Source organism: Leptosomus discolor, chromosome 4, assembly GCF_034619465.1.
Source record: "Leptosomus discolor isolate bLepDis1 chromosome 4, bLepDis1.hap2, whole genome shotgun sequence".
NCBI classification, from domain to species: domain Eukaryota; kingdom Metazoa; phylum Chordata; class Aves; order Leptosomiformes; family Leptosomidae; genus Leptosomus; species Leptosomus discolor.
Genome location: NC_141394.1, coordinates 37,229,966 through 37,245,444, shown reverse-complemented (window position 1 = coordinate 37,245,444; position 15,479 = coordinate 37,229,966). Strand labels below are relative to the sequence as shown.

Genomic DNA, 15,479 nt, shown 5'->3' with positions numbered 1-15,479 from the left:
GGAGGGACGCGCGGGAAACGGAAGCGGCAGTTAGGGCTGGCGGCGGCTGATTCAGGCTGCACCCGCCGTCGGGTGGGAGCCGCCGCGGGCTGGCGGGCTCCTGAGGGGAGGCAGCGAGGCGCCCGCCGCCCCGGGGTGGGCGGCCTGGCCCGGCGGGAAAAGGGTTCCCGCGGCTGTTGGCGCGGGTGAGCGTCGGGGTCTCTCTCGGGGCGGGGGTTTGTCGCCCCTGGGGGCTGGCGGGGCTCCGGGCCCGCTCTCTCCTTAGGGCCGGCGAGCCCCAGGGCGGAGCGGGGGAGGCCGGATCTCCTGCTGGGCTCGGAAGAGCGGGTGGGGAGCCGGCCCTGGTCCCGCTCTTGCGAGTTCGCCTCAGCGGGCTGGCGCGGCCCCGGGACCGCAGCCGCCGGCCCTGCCTATGGCCGGGACACACTTTATTTTCCGCCGATGTTTCGGTGGCGCCCAGGGCAACCGGCCCACGACGCGCGGTTCCGTGTGCAGTTCACTTCTTCGCGGGTATCCTGTGTGCTTGAAGTGTGTCTGTTGCAGCTGGCACGGTAGCGAAGTGCGGTATTTGTCCTTGACGTTTTTGCATCTCCGCATAATGGTGTGATCGCTCCCCGCCCCATCTAACAGAAGAGTCTAAATACAATTAGAAGAAATCAAAAGTCCTTTTTGTTAGATGTTTCAAAGACAGTGTTTACAGCGTTAAGGTACTCGGTAACTTGCATGAGTTGTTTGTGGGCTTTTCCGGTGTTTTTTATGTGGGTTTTTTGTTGTTGGGTTTTTGGTTTTTTTTTGGTTTTTTTTTTTTTTTTTACGTCCATTAGTTCTTTGAATACCATATGCAATTTTGACAGTTATTCTTTAAACCACTTACAGTTCTATGTTACCATCTCTTAAAACTTTGTAATACCTGATTTTGTTCTGGATAGCAAATGTTCTGTCAGGAATTCCTACGGGCAAAACTGTGTGCCACTTTTTACATGGTTCACCTTCCCGAGATGTTAAAGCATTTTCTGCCAACCTGTTATTTTTATGATCTATTGAGCTATTCAGTTAGTAGTGATGGCAGTTGCCAGTTTTACAGCTGGTGTAGAAAGGATTGTTGATACTTTTGGGAAGCAGCCTATATGATTAGATGAATTTCTATCAGAGTATCTGGTAGGAGTATTTGCATTGCAGATTAGAGCTTCAGTTTTATATCAGACTCTTTGAGACTTCGGATCTGGTTAGGGTGTATCACTTTGTAAGGTAATGCAGGAAGAATAGCTGCCTGAGTTTCCAAATACTTAAGGCTAAATTTCCAAATACTCAAGGCTAGCCTTTAATAATGACTGTTGTGTACTTATGTTTAGCACGACTAATAACCCAGAATCTGATGATTAAAGGGGAAGAACCTTATCATTAAATAGGAAGGAAATACTTCAACAAGGGCAGAACACATGTGAAGATCTTCATATTCTTGAAGATTGCTGATTTAAACACCATAGAGGCACAAGAAGAAAAAACAACAAACAAACAAACCCAGACCATTATGAGTTCAAGCTTTAACTGTTTTTTTTTTTTTTTTTTTTTACTATAAGTGAAGTGTGAGGTCAAGAAGTTCCTTTCCAGAAGACTCATTGCTTTAATGGGTAGGACCAAATAACAAAGCTGCAAACTGGAGTACCCCTCAGAATTCATTTCTGACAAGGCTAGACATAATCTCTTTGGAGCGTTCGGTCTTTTGGTCTGAATCTCATGCATCAGCAAGAGAAATGATATAAAGTTCTGTATCTTGAGAATATCTCTTCATGTATAGGCTGTCTGGCAGTGCCTCTTCAATGCTTGGATTGCTAGGCTTCACAGTGTTTGTTTTCTGGCAAGAAAAGAAATTCAATGAAGACTAGCAGGCAATTATCTCCCAGGTTCTGGCAGAAAATTGAACAGTAAATTTCTGTTCTAAGGCTTTATAGCTGAAATCATTACTTTTACTGAGGCTTTTGGGGGAAGTACTGTAGAGGATTAGGCCGGTCACAAGCAGGTGTCAGGGATGTGAGGAAGGAGAACTGTTTTCGGAAGGTGTAAACTTTCTGTATTTAACTATTTTTTTCCCCCCTTGTTTTTCTCTAAACGATTCAGAAAACACAGAGTTTGACAGTTTACTAATAGACTTTCTCAAAATCTATCAGTCTGTCCAGGTTGCTAAGAAGCAAGCTGTTTGTTTTTCAGTTGTGACTTAAGAGCTGGGCTATCATCCATCCAGTCTGTGCTTCTAAAGTCTTGTGTTGGAGAAAAGCTAGTATTGGTTGCTTATAAACAAATGGTTGCAAGATACAATCAATAGTATTTGTAGGCGATCTCTAAATATAAATGTATGTTGAAGCAATAGAGTGAGGGACAAGGTTCTTTATTAGTACTGATATTTGAAGGTACTGCTCCAGGTGTTGCATGTTTACTATCTGCCAGCCAGGCAGAGTTGCCAGTATTTTTAGATCTCTCATGGCAATTTCTCCCTGCCCCCGGTCTCATCTTCTTCCGTTTGAGAATTTACTAATCGGTGCTGTTTGGTAAAACGTATTAAAAGTGTGAGCTTCCTTGTTTATCCCTTTGTCAGATACAGAAACTGATTTGGATGGTGGTGATTTCATGCTTTGCTGATTCTCTTTTGCCGTCTTTGCCCCGCCCCCCGCCCTGTTCCTGCAGTCTGCCGTTTCCTTGCAGGATAGTTCTGCAGGGAGAAAGGCACCTTTTTGTAGTTTGCACCGAGTCCTTAGATGAGTCTCTTTCTTTTGCGAAGCAAAGCCCGCAATAAATTAAAAGCAGGTTCTCAACTTGTGTGTCACAATGTGGAAGTTGACTGGAACCTTTTCGTTACCCACCCAATAAACTTGCACCTATTTTGAAATACCTGGGCAGTCTGTTACACCACCCCCACCACCCCCCCGAACAATTTAAAGTGTATTTAATTAATCCTCTAAGTAGAGAAATAAAGTCTGTGATGAGTTGCTAGTCCTGTCTTCTGATGTTTATGCATCCAGACATTGCTCTTTTGGCCAGTGAGCTTGAGGCCAGGTGAAGAAAATAAGAAGCATTCTAAACTGAAGAATGCAAAAGGTTTTTTACTGCTTGTGGAGTTTCTGCTTTGAAGCAGTGAAGAAGCTTGTTTTCACTCAGTTTTTAAATTCTTAATGTGCTTACAGATATCTTTAAAGATCTTTGATAGTTGGTCAGATTGAGGATTACTGCTTGATCTTATTTAGAATGAATGAAGATGATGACTGATATTAATTGGTATTGAGCCGTAGCTCTGTGCTGTATTGTAACACTTTGGAAATAGTAGTGTCTAGAAAAGAGGAGCAAAAACTTCTGAATTTCAGCGGTAATTCTATTGAATTTTGTAATTTTTGTGTACATAATCCTGTTACTATTTTTTTTAAAGGAGAATGTGCTATATTGTATGTATTTCATAATCTTAAAGAAGAATAGCATTTGGAATAATGGCAACAGGAGACCTAAAAGGAAGTTTAAGGAAAATAGAACAAGGACTTCGCTTGTTAAATTATCCAAGAGATGTGGATTATACGGTGTAAGTGGCAGTGTGAATAAATTTATGCTAATACATGATGACAGCAAGATGTGTAAACAAAATATGTATAAATATTAGCATTGCACCCAGTGGTGAGTAAGCAGAGCATATGGCTGTGGGAAGTTGGGGTTTGATACATGTGAACTGGAACATAACAGTTTTGCTGTTCTGACAATCCTTAGAATAATCCTGAATTGTGTCACTGTCTTGCTCTTCTTTCTTCTGCTGTTTTTTTCTTTGATTAATCTCTCACCTTTATAATTTATTTGTAAGTGCTAGCAAAACTTTCTTCAGGAAATCTCATCCTATAACGATTAAAAAAACCCAGGGTGTTGAATATTGAGGTGGAAATGCTGGTGGGCTTTAGACCTGACAATGTTAAAATTATATGAGGGTCACACAAACATTGTTTTGAGCATTCTGTAGATAACAGTAAAGACTGCTGAATGAGATACGCCTGGGGAAAAAAAAAAACCCAAACAAAAACCTTAAAATGGAGGAGACCATTGGATATAACATGCTGCCTCTATTAAAACACCTTTCAAGTTAGATGTTTGAATTCATGTAATTAAAAAGTTTTATCTTCTGCTGTGTAAAATACTTTTGTTTCTTAACAGGTTAGTAAAGGGCGATCCAGCTGCGTTTTTACCCATCATCAGCTATTCTTTTACATCTTTTTCAACTTACATAGCAGAACTTTTGGTAAAGTGTGATGTGGAACTCACAGCAAAGAGTGACTTGCGTTTTATTGAAGCCATTTATAAGGTATTTGTCTTCATGTTCTTTGCAGAAGAGACACAGTTTTGAGTATGGCCTCATAAAAATTAAACATCTAGTATGAGTTTTACTAGAAAGTGAATTTTTTTGGCAATGGATGTAAACTGCAATTCTGTTAGCATTGAAGGTGAGTAGTAAGTCATGGCGTGGCAAGTCTTTATTTAGATTTCAGTGAAAGTAAGACTGGATGTTGTTAGCCAAATCTCAATTTTGACACAAGTGCAGAAACAGTAATATTTTGTTTTATGTTAGTTTTGAGGAATACTGAAATATTTATTATGCAATAAGTTTTATAGAAGTGACCTTAGAAGAAACCATAACCAGCAAAAAATCACAGCAAATTTCAATAATTTAATGAAACCACAATTAAGAAATACAGCAATTTTAAAACACCATGCCATATTAATATATAAAGTCAAATACTTCACAGATTAAAAATTGGAATCAAATTCTTAACTGAATGAAAATAATTTTGAACTATCCTTAAAAATATCAAAAAGCACAGTTTTATAAAAGGTGGCTTGATGTATTAATGAATACTAGCTTACTCAAACTAGTTTTCCATCTGAGGACATAGTCTCCTTTCCAAAGAGGCTCTGTGGGAGCCAAACTTAGCTCTGTTACTGATGCATTTGCTGGGATTAATACAACTTTTTATTGTGCATTCACTTGGAAAGTTTTTGTTTAACTTTTTAATATTAATGTCTACAATCATTCATTTCATGAATCTTCAGAGTGAGTTAAACTTTACAGGAGTGATGAGAATGAAATGTTTCTGGAAGAGGTATTTTGAAAGTCTAGTTAGAAGAAACAGCTGAGAATATATAAATAACCAAATGAAAAAAGTTTTAACTGCTAAAGTGTAGAATGAAAGAAAAGATTGTAGAAAAATAGGAACCTGAGCATAGCATTTCTACAACAAATCATGTGGTGATTTTGAAAGTAAACTCTTATTTCGTTGCAGCTTCTTCGAGATCAATTTCAATATAAACCAGTTTTAACAAAACAGCAATTTCTTCAGTTCGGCTTTGCAGAAAGAAAAATGCAGATTGTTTGTGACATTATCAACTGTGTGGTGAAAAAACATAAGGAGTTAAGTAACTCGAATAAGGTACTGATTAAATGGTTACTTTATTATAAGATAAGTTTCTTTTGACATGGTTGATGCTGGAGGTAGAAGCTGAAGATGAGTTTATTTGAAGATGCAGCATTGCTGATAGTCAAAATAGGGGGAAAATTAGCATGAAGTTTCAGTGTAAGATGCTTGAATGCTATCAGGTATACAAAAGGTGTGAAGCTGCCCAAGCTTTGTAGTATAAACAGCAAAATATTAGAATTAAGATAAATCTAGTACTTAGTATCTTTACAGTAAGTGATATATTTTATTTTACACTTCTTAGTGAATGTTTCTGCAATTTGATAAACTTTGCAGGTAGATCTAAAAACAAAGCAAAACCATCTGGTACGTTGAAGGTCTGGTAACATTTAATTTAAACAAGACACTTGTGTTTGTGGTTCAGTGGTATATATCTCAAATCTAATTATTTTAATTAATCACATTTGATTTACATTGCTAAGAAATTATTTTTTATCAGTGTATGTTGTGTATCAATCTGTGCTTTTATGAAAGGAATTTTCAGTCTTCATATTTTACAGGATTTTGTTTTGTTTGAGGTTATAACAGTCTTCAGGACTTCTGTAGACTTCCTTTGTCACTTTTAGGGACATAACTACATTTTTTTTGGTATTTGTTTGTCTTTCAACTCTGGTGCAAGTTGTCTTTTCTGTTTAGAACCAGTTTTGATGCAGCCTCGCATAGGTATTAATGAGTGTATGAATGTGGGTGTATGAATGTGGCATTCACTTCCAGATCTGTTTTGTCTGTAAATCTGGGTCATGCGTAACTTTTTTTTTTTTCCCAGATGTTATTGTACTGCAGAGGTTTAAATGCGTTTGTGTGTGTGTCATGCAATATTCCTGCCTGTTAATGGTGGCAGAAAACGTGTTATCCTGTCCCCATGTCTTGCCCCCCTTGGAAAATATTCCTGTGTTAGAAACATAATATTATCTCCTCTTCACTTTGAAGGTTAAATCCCAAACAAGAAAAAAACTCAGATCTTTTAGATGTGAAGTATGGTCAAATTGTGATGTCCTTGCTGATCGTAGTGGCAGTGCTCTGAATTTCAAACAGGTATGAAAACAGTTTTTATGTTGTATGTATAAAGGTTAATCTCATTTTGTAGCAAGTCAGGCTCTTTCTGGAATGTGTGCTTTCATTTGGGTTTTAATGCTTGATCAGACCAGGGCTAGTATTTTGTTGGGGGGGGGGGGGGGTGTGTGTGTGTGTTTGGTTTTTTCCCCCCAAAGTGTGGTTGACTGAAATAGTAGCTGAAATACAGAGGATATTGCTTCTCCCTTTTACTGAGCAGTTGATCTCAAAGTCTTGGTGGTAATGATCTAGTACTGCTGTTTGCTGTTTGAATTGTATCAAATGGAGGGACAGCAATGACAATGAAGATAGAATTGGAAAAACAATATACATCCTGTTTGGGGATTGAAGTGTGTTTGGCCTAACATTGCAGTGTTTTCAATGTAGCTTTCAAAACACTTTTTGCTCTTCTGTATGAATCTGTTCAGTAAAGATTTCTTAATGTAACAGTCCTCTTGACTTTGGTTTTACAAGAGTAACACTTGATCTTATGTGTTATGCTACTCTTGGCTAGTGGAGGAGACAGCTTTCCTAATATTTTGTGTCAAAAGCGTGCAAAGTAAAACTGTACAAAACTTCTAGGACTGTGGCTGCACATTAAATGTTGGTGATTTCTATTTAGAAGGAAAATACTGCTTTTAGCAGTGAGGAAGACTTCACAAAGAATTTGAATGACTTCTCTGGCATTTTTAGTTGTTGAATGCTAGAACTGAATGGGGATATATGTGAATGTATTAGGAATTCCCTAGGAGAGGAGAGTTTCAGCTTCACTAAAACATCTAGGAATCTGTACATGTTAAGATGCTGCACAAAACTAGTCATTGTGCACTCTTAATCATTAGGTAATTTATTTTGTTTTGTGGCAGGTAGTGATCATAGGACTCAAGCCACCTGGAAAGAAAAGCAAAACTTGTCTCTTGTTTTGTTCTCTAAGGGAAGCATTCAAAGGAAATGAAATGTGTAGCTAGTAGGGCTATTTTGCTGACAGTTATCAAGGGAGAGAGTTTTAATCTTCCTAATTCAACTTTTTTTTTCCTGAATGTTTGAGTGGCAGTTACTATGTTGGAACTGTCTATACATATGTTAATGCATACAGTGAGATTCATACCTCCCAATCCACACTTAGAAATCTAACAACCCTTACAATAAGAGAGGACGTTAATGCCTTCATTGCTCTTTATGGAAGGGAACCAAGGTACGCAGTACATACGGTAAAGTGTGTGCGTATTTGTTTTACAGTTCTTTCATGTCTGTATGATTTTTCTTCAAATTAAACAGCCTGCCATTGATTTCTGTGTTTTGCAACCAGTTGGGATAAGATTGTCAGATTTAAATAAATAAATACTAAAATGATAGGTCTTTTATGTCAGTTATTTGGCTGAAAAATTTAACTGTTCTTGTAATGAATACACCAGTGAATTTTTATTTTTTTCTTTAACATACTCAAAAAAGCCTCAAGTAGAACGGCACTCAGGAAATGAAGTTAGTGGTGACCTTCATCCACTACCCCTTCCAGCACAGGGAGGTAGTGAAGAAGAATTGTGCCTAGATCATGATGTTGTGGAAATTAAATGTGAACAAGTAAGAACTTTTATTTTGAGATGCTGTCTGCATGTATTCTTAAATTTTCTTAATAGGGCTTTTCTGGAGGGATAAAGGTTTTAACAAGATAGCTGGGTGCTCCTTAAGTATAACTAATAGTTGGAAAAAAAAAGACAGTTAAATTGTACTGTCCTTTCAACAGACAATTCTGTTAACAGTTTAGTCTAAAAGCTGAGTTCCGTGAATAGGCATATTATGGCAATTCTGAAAAAAAAATTCTAACGTAGCAGTATGTGGTTACTGAACTTGAGGAAGATTCCACTTACTTTCATTGAGCAAATGATGAATTATATCTGTTTTGAATTTAGAGGATGGGTTCTTATCCATGTTTTCAGGTCATAGAAGATAATTCTCAGATTGAGTTCCTAAAGAGTCAGCTTGCTGATTGCCAGGAAAAGCTTCATAAGCTAGATGGGATGGAAGATAAACTACATGTTTTAGAAGAGAAGCTGAAAGGAAAGGTGATCATAGATGAGAAGGACTGGAATAACTTGTTGAGTCGAGTTTTGCTTCTTGAAACAGAAATGTTGTTGCAGTCCCAAAAGGTACGTTAACTTCTGTTTTTCTTCTGAAACAAGAATTGCCTGGACAAAATGTTGTCAGCCTGTTTCTGCTCTTCCTGCCTCCTGATGTATGCATTTTCACTGTTTTCAAAGGCATGATCTGAACGGAAGTGCTCTTTATAGAGTTGGTGGTATTTTTTTCTTAACTGTTAAGTTCTGTTTTTTTCTTATGCTCTGTGAAGCAAAGCTCTCCATTGGAAATTGTTTCCTTGCAGGAACAGCAGGTATAGCTAAGCCTGTTTTCATTAGTGATGACTGTGTGTTTATATTTCCTACTGAACTTGTAGAAGGAAGCTTTTTGAAGACTCCTAATTATGCTGTCTTTGAAAGCTTAATGTTTCTGTAGTTAAGAGTTTCGTTATGGTAGTGACACGTTTAAAGGTTTCCTTATTCTGGTCTGCAGTATTCTGAATTTCTTGTAGTGGCCTGCAAACGTTGTTGCTGTTGATACAGTTGAACAGAAGTCTTCATTCTCTATAACTAATGATGACACAAATAAATGGCAATGAGAAATACAAGGTTAATGGAAAAGTTCATCCTTATTTCGGTCCTATTCTTTGTGGCTCTTTGAAATTTCTAGCCAAATCAATGGTTTTGTTTTTGCACCCACTTACCTCCTTCCTATTTCTTGTCCATGATGTTAGTTGCATTTTTAAATGTGTGAAAGTGCTACGTTTGACATATTTGTCAGAGCAAATCAAGTGTTTTGTGGCATTAAGACTTATTTTTCATGCTGTTGAAAGGTCCTTGTATGCATATTATATGATTTTTATATATGTACTTATGATTTCTTATGTACGTATTTTGAGATGCAGTGATCCATAGCATCAGTTTTGTGGTCACATGCTTAATTTCAAAATGTATTTGCATACTTATGTTGTGTGTCCTTCAGATACAGTCAGATGTTTTCCAGAAGTTGAAAACCCATGTGGAAAACGGTTGATCAGTATTGCGTTTTTCTCTGTGTTTGTAAAAATGTTGAAGTTCCTTGTAACCAAGAGCTCTGTCTGTGTTGCTGGCCCTGCAAATTTGAAAACGTCACTAATACTAGTATACCAAGACTTGTTTTTTTCTATATGCCTTGCAAGTGTGCTAGTTATGCAAAGTCTTGAAGTGGAGAAGTATCCAGACTGATCACTAGGTTATTTCTAAAGGCTGTAGCTCAAATTATAAGGATTGATATTCTCAATCTCTCTTTTTTTTTTTTTTTTTTTTTTAAACACAGTTTCAGGTCAGTAATGGCTTGAGTGAATTACCGTTTGAGATCAATTTCTTACGGATATTATACTTCATTATTGGTGGACATATGTCCAAATAACACCACCAGTGAACATTTTCTTCTGCCAGCAGTCTCAAAAGGCCTTCAGTTGAACAGCCATAGACAATTTTGCTCCTGTTTCAAGCATATTCTCTTCAAGAGACAGTTGTTGCATTTGTGATGGTAGCAGAATGGGAAAGCATGTGTTTCAGACTAGGCTTGTTCTTTTATTTCTGTAAATTTGGTTAATTATTACTTCAGTAACGTTTGTTGCAGTTGTTCAAAGGATTGGAAAATACCTTGGAAAATGTTTGGAAAATACTTAACATTAATATCACTCAAAAATTTTCAGTAAGATAATTACATTTCTGTACTGCATGTTACTGAAAGAAGTCATCTACAGAAACAAGTTTGAATGTAGTTTGTGCGAAGCGTTGTTGCTTGTGTTTTTTTCAAAGCAGAATAAGCTGTTTTTTATAGTAGGAAAAAAACTCTTCAAAACCCTAACTTTTTTGCAGTAGGCATTTGAAAACTGCCAAGAAATAATCCTTTGGGCCAGAGAATTGCTGCTGCTTTGTTTCATGAAATTCCATCCAAGTTGTGCTTCACAGATATAGAAACAATTCGGAATTACTTCTTTCTTCTCACTCTTACATTTTTCAGGGAACTTCTGGCATCTAGCCAACATAGCAGGAACACTCGTAAGATCTGTCTTGCTGTTGCCAAAGTAGCAGCAGCTGTGCATTGAGCTCTGGGAAAGTCTGAAAGTTACCAAAGCTGTTTCAATGAAAGGAATTGAGCAGAAGTAGTCAGTGCAGATATATATATATTTTTTTTTTTAAATAGGTATCCATTATTACAGTTTTTTCCAGCTTCTTCCCACACAATACCTACTGCTTCTCCCTCATTCACTTATTTGGGTATAATATCACCCTGTTAACTGATATAGTTACTCCAGTATATAAAGTGATATACTTTACCAAAAGCTGAGATTTCAAATCGTAATGGGAACTCTTGGTGAAAAAAGTCTAGATGTTGTTTGAGTGTTGGATTTTTTTTATTTTGAAATTAGAAAATTGCACTCAAAACCATTTATTGTTAGTGCAACATTAATTTTGTTTCCTTGTTTGTGAACAATCTTTTCTAAGCTAGATAGAGCTAAACTGAGAACCTTTCTTAAAAGAGCCCTCTTTCATCTAGGAGCCTGGGAAACTAGCTTAAAATAGAGTTTTGAGTTATAGGGATTTGAGTGGAATGAATTTCAGTTCATCTATAGGCTAATTTTTTAGGACTGAGGAGCTGCATTTCTGAATACCAACCAGAAGTAGAAGGTACATTTACTTTATTAAGGTGACAGCAGACAATGTAAAGATGTAATTGTTAGCACAGGCCAAGAACAGTCTGTTTATTCTACACACACTTAAATTACATGAATTATATTTGGACCTAGTTTTGAACAGTTTACAAACAGCAATACTGATATTAAAAAGCCCCCATGAAGTAGACTAGCTTTTTTAATGCAGCGTATGTATGGAAATTTTGGAGGTTTTGTCCTGTAAAGACATTTGTGCAGTGCCAGCGTATCTGGATGGTGTAGCAAATGCATATGTAATTAGTGCTTAAATATACTTTTCAGTCAAAAGATAATTTAAACAGGATGTATGCCTAAAATGCAATAAACTTGTATTTCAGAGAGACTTACCTACAGAGTTCAGCAACATAAATCAAGAATGTACTTCTAGTAGGATTTCAGTTTCTCCTGGTGAGTATTAATGATTTTCTTTTTAATTCGCATCATGTGCTAATCACTTCTTGCTGACCTTGACTATAATAGTGTTTTTTAAGTAGACAATTGCAATTTAGTAACCTCTGAATTTAAATGCATGCTCCAAATTAGAAGTTAACCTGCTAGTCATTTCATGTTTGTGATTTATTCTTTAGAAGCTTTATGTACTGAAATAGTTTTTAAAGCATTAATGAAACTATCTCACAGTAATTAATAGTTACAAATAATTTTACTAAAAATCTCAAAGGTGCAAATTTAATTAAGGTGCTGTAGCTAAACCTGTGAAAAACACTAACATTACTTGCACTTGAAAGCAGTTATCGTAATGCTTTAAAAATAAGATATTTGTAAGCACAAAAGGCATTATATTTGCTGCCACAACTTTGTTATAATCAAAATAGCGTCGCATTTATAATTTTTTTTTTTTTTTTTTGTTACTTTTATAATAAGGCTCAGGACAAATCAGGGCTTTTTCATTCATGATCCCTGTTGTTTTTCAAATCACTGCTGAATATTCTCTATAGGGCCATCCCTTTTGAAACAGTTAGCAGCTATTCAATTAGCATTTTTTCTAAAACTTCTTATTTTGAACACCAAGACAAAATCTTTTTCTTCCATTTCCAACTCAATTTTAACAACATACAAGAAGTAAATGAAACAGCCTGAAGTGGAAAAGAAATTAAAAACATTCCCCAGGCCATAAGTAATTCTCTCTTCCTCAGTGAGAGGAAGCTCTTCAGCCCTTACCTTGCATCATTCTCTTTGTTAATTTGGCCTATTTCCCCTATGGCAGCTGTTACCCTTCCCACCAGTAGAAAGGAGGATATTCTATTTCCCGTTCTCATTTATTAGGTGTTTTTGTCCAGTTGGGGTGTTGCATTGAAATTAAACGGGAATCGCAGTAATCCAGTTTCCATGGAAATTAGGAAGGCAGTTTCTTGATTATGTCAAAGTTTGTTTCAATTTTGAAGTCTCAGAAATGGGACCTTCTTTTTACAGACCTTAGAGAGCTTGTAACGTGTGCTTCCTTTCATAAGTTTAGTGGTCTGTTACTGACACTCGTGGACTTCATTGTCAGCAAGCATGCTGACGGTCTTTGAAAGAGACTTTTCATATTTTCAGACTCCTGGAATTCTTCTGAATTTATTATTTCTGTTTTCCTAAAATATGATTCAGGAAGTTCTAGGCATACAAGTTATGCGGCCAGTCTTAACTCTTCAATCTGAGATGTACAGTACTCGGAATGCTTTGATGCTGTTTTTGGTTGTAGTGCTCTTCAGGAATCAGAGCTGTACAGAAGAAACAATTTTAAATTTTAATTTATTAGAAATAATTTAATATGATTTTAAATACAGAATAGTGTAGCTAAACATGTTCCAAAGGTATGATCCATAGATGGTGGCCTTACTGAAAATAAGAGTATGAGAAAACTTTTTTCTCATTTTCTAAACACTAAATTCTCTTCCCTGACAATAGTATTTTAAAATTGCGAAGAGTATCAAAGCCTTCCCAATGTAAAAGAAAAGTGTTTCTGCTGGACGGATGGTAAACCTATCCCAGCAGGAGGAGAGCTAGGGCAACAGCAAGAGCTTGATACAAATTTTAAGCTAAGCAAGAAGATGATAATTTTGTTTATATTTCTGCTGCTTATAAGACAGGTTACTTAGCACAAATTAAAGACATTGTTTGAACAGGCAGTTTACAATAAAAATAATGTAATTACCATTAAATGTTTGATCCAGTAATTAGACTTTCTTAAGTGTTGGTTTTACTGTAATCAGGATAAATATAGCATTCCTAGTAATCTTTTTGGAATTTGTCTTGTGTGTGTTATATATAGTATACTGCACTTACCTTGTTTTAAGAAAATGAGAAACCTATTTTGGACCCTCACCAGTAGCTTTTCTTTTTTCCTCTCTAAACAATGCATTCTCTTCTGTTATTACATACTGTAAATCAAGCTATTTGATAGCTGACCTTGCAATAAGAGAGCAAAAAGGCAAAGGTGACACAAAAACGAGTATTTCTCCATAGATACAGAGAGGAAGGAGGAGATGCCAGAGAGTCATCATCAGTCGTCTGGATACAGTTCACTATTATCCACAGACCCATCTCCCAAAGCCATGACCATTAATTCTCATGATCTGACAGACATTTCAAAGGTAAGTAAAACTGGCAAATGCTTAGTTGATTTCCTTTCTGAGGTCAAGAGAACAAGTAAGCATTAGTTTTAGTTGTATATACTACTTGTGAAAAACAGGAAAACTATGCAAAACTACATCTAGGTCTGTCTCATAAAAATCCTTTTGATATGTAAACAGTGCTTAAAGTCACTTTTTTTTCTATGAATTTTTCGGGTTGAAAGTCCATCTGAAGCATGTTACCTTTGAAGAGTTCACTAACTTTGTTGCTTTTAAATTGCAGGAGACAACAAGACAAAGAATGGAAAGGATAAGTAAAATGTAAGTAATAGGAAAGGGCAGCAGGAATTCATTTCCCAAGAGGGAGCTGCACTGGACTAAGGCATATAGAGAACGTACATATGTGTTCCAAACCTCAAAGGTCTCTACATCAGGTGTGGCATTTCCTTATGACTCCACTGGATAATAAATCCACTTACAGTTCTGTATTTGTGGGATGAGGCTCTGTTTTGGTTTCTGAAAAGCAATAGAAAGTATTCTTAATGGTATTAACTAGAGATTAAAGAGTGTTTAGAATTGGGTTGACAAGGAATAGGAATATTATTTATCTTCTGATAGGCATTCCCTGGTACTTGCAACTTTTCTTCCTGAAATGAAAAATAACTACAGTATCTTAACTCTGTTTTTTATTATTTAAGGAAAAGTAAAACCAATTTCAGCCTAAGCATTGTGATAACTGTATTTAGGTGTATTTGATACTAGTCCTGAGATCTGTAATGAAATTTTTTTTGGTAAGAAATCTTTTTATTGCACTTGAGGAGAAATGTTTAATTTGCTGTTTAATGTTTCTTTAGCAAGAGAATTCTAGTCTGTAAGTGCTTGGCCTGAAAAAATCTGTATCCTTTTTTGTGATTTAATTCTATTGTGTGGGTTACTTCTTTATGTGTACTTAAGGTTTATTGATATGTAGTAGGCATTTAAAATATAAAGCAATTGCAGAGGAAAAGGGGGATGAGAGGAAACTTCAGGTTTTGTGGTGCTTGTTAGTATTCTGGTTTCATTAGAAAGTTAAAAGCAAGTCAGTTGGTTTTTACCATATTTTAATAAGTGTGTGTGTGTGTAAACAAAATTTATTTTCAGAATTGAAGAAACCTCAGAATTGTTGAAAACATCGAGCAACACCTCCTGAGAAGAGCTGAAAGCACAGGTCTTCAGACCTGGTCTCTATAGACCTATGGATAGCTGAACTAACATGTGTGTTTGTACAGCATTAAGTTTTTAATATATCAAATTTGTAATGATCACCAGTGATTTTATTCCTTTGAATAAATATTTTTCGAATGCATCTGTGTATTGATTTCCCTCCCCCTGGTCCCAATTTTGGTTTTAAAAACTGTTCAAATAGCTTCCTCCCCCCACCAACTTTTGTAGAGTGAAGTCATTACAGCAGTGTATTTCTGTGTTGACATTTGTTAGCAGTGTGCTAAGTAATATGTTTTTTAAAGTGCAGGCTTGAGGACCGTGGTTTACATCCTGTTGGAAACATTCCAGCTGGGACTTGCGTATTACACCCAAGAG

At 36.5% G+C, this 15,479-nt stretch overlaps 1 protein-coding gene across 2 annotated transcripts; it reads left to right on the top strand.

The window, feature by feature from the left end:
• Positions 1–170: 170 nt before the first annotated feature.
• Positions 171–15,246, top strand: CEP44 (centrosomal protein 44). 2 transcript variants are annotated; one of them, XM_086464253.1, is made up of 12 exons: positions 171–185; positions 3,419–3,565; positions 4,183–4,330; positions 5,307–5,453; positions 6,429–6,533; positions 8,004–8,132; positions 8,489–8,698; positions 11,667–11,736; positions 12,714–12,730; positions 13,803–13,922; positions 14,185–14,222; positions 15,042–15,246. In XM_086464253.1, the coding sequence occupies exons 2-12, from the start codon at positions 3,477–3,479 to the stop codon at positions 15,088–15,090; spliced, it is 1,122 nt and encodes a 373-aa protein (XP_086320379.1). In that variant the 5' UTR covers positions 171–185; positions 3,419–3,476; the 3' UTR covers positions 15,091–15,246. The 2 variants fall into 2 exon arrangements, with proteins under 2 accessions (XP_086320379.1, XP_086320378.1); XM_086464252.1 differs by lacking the exon at positions 12,714–12,730 and having other exon boundaries at positions 13,795–13,922.
• Positions 15,247–15,479: the final 233 nt, after the last annotated feature.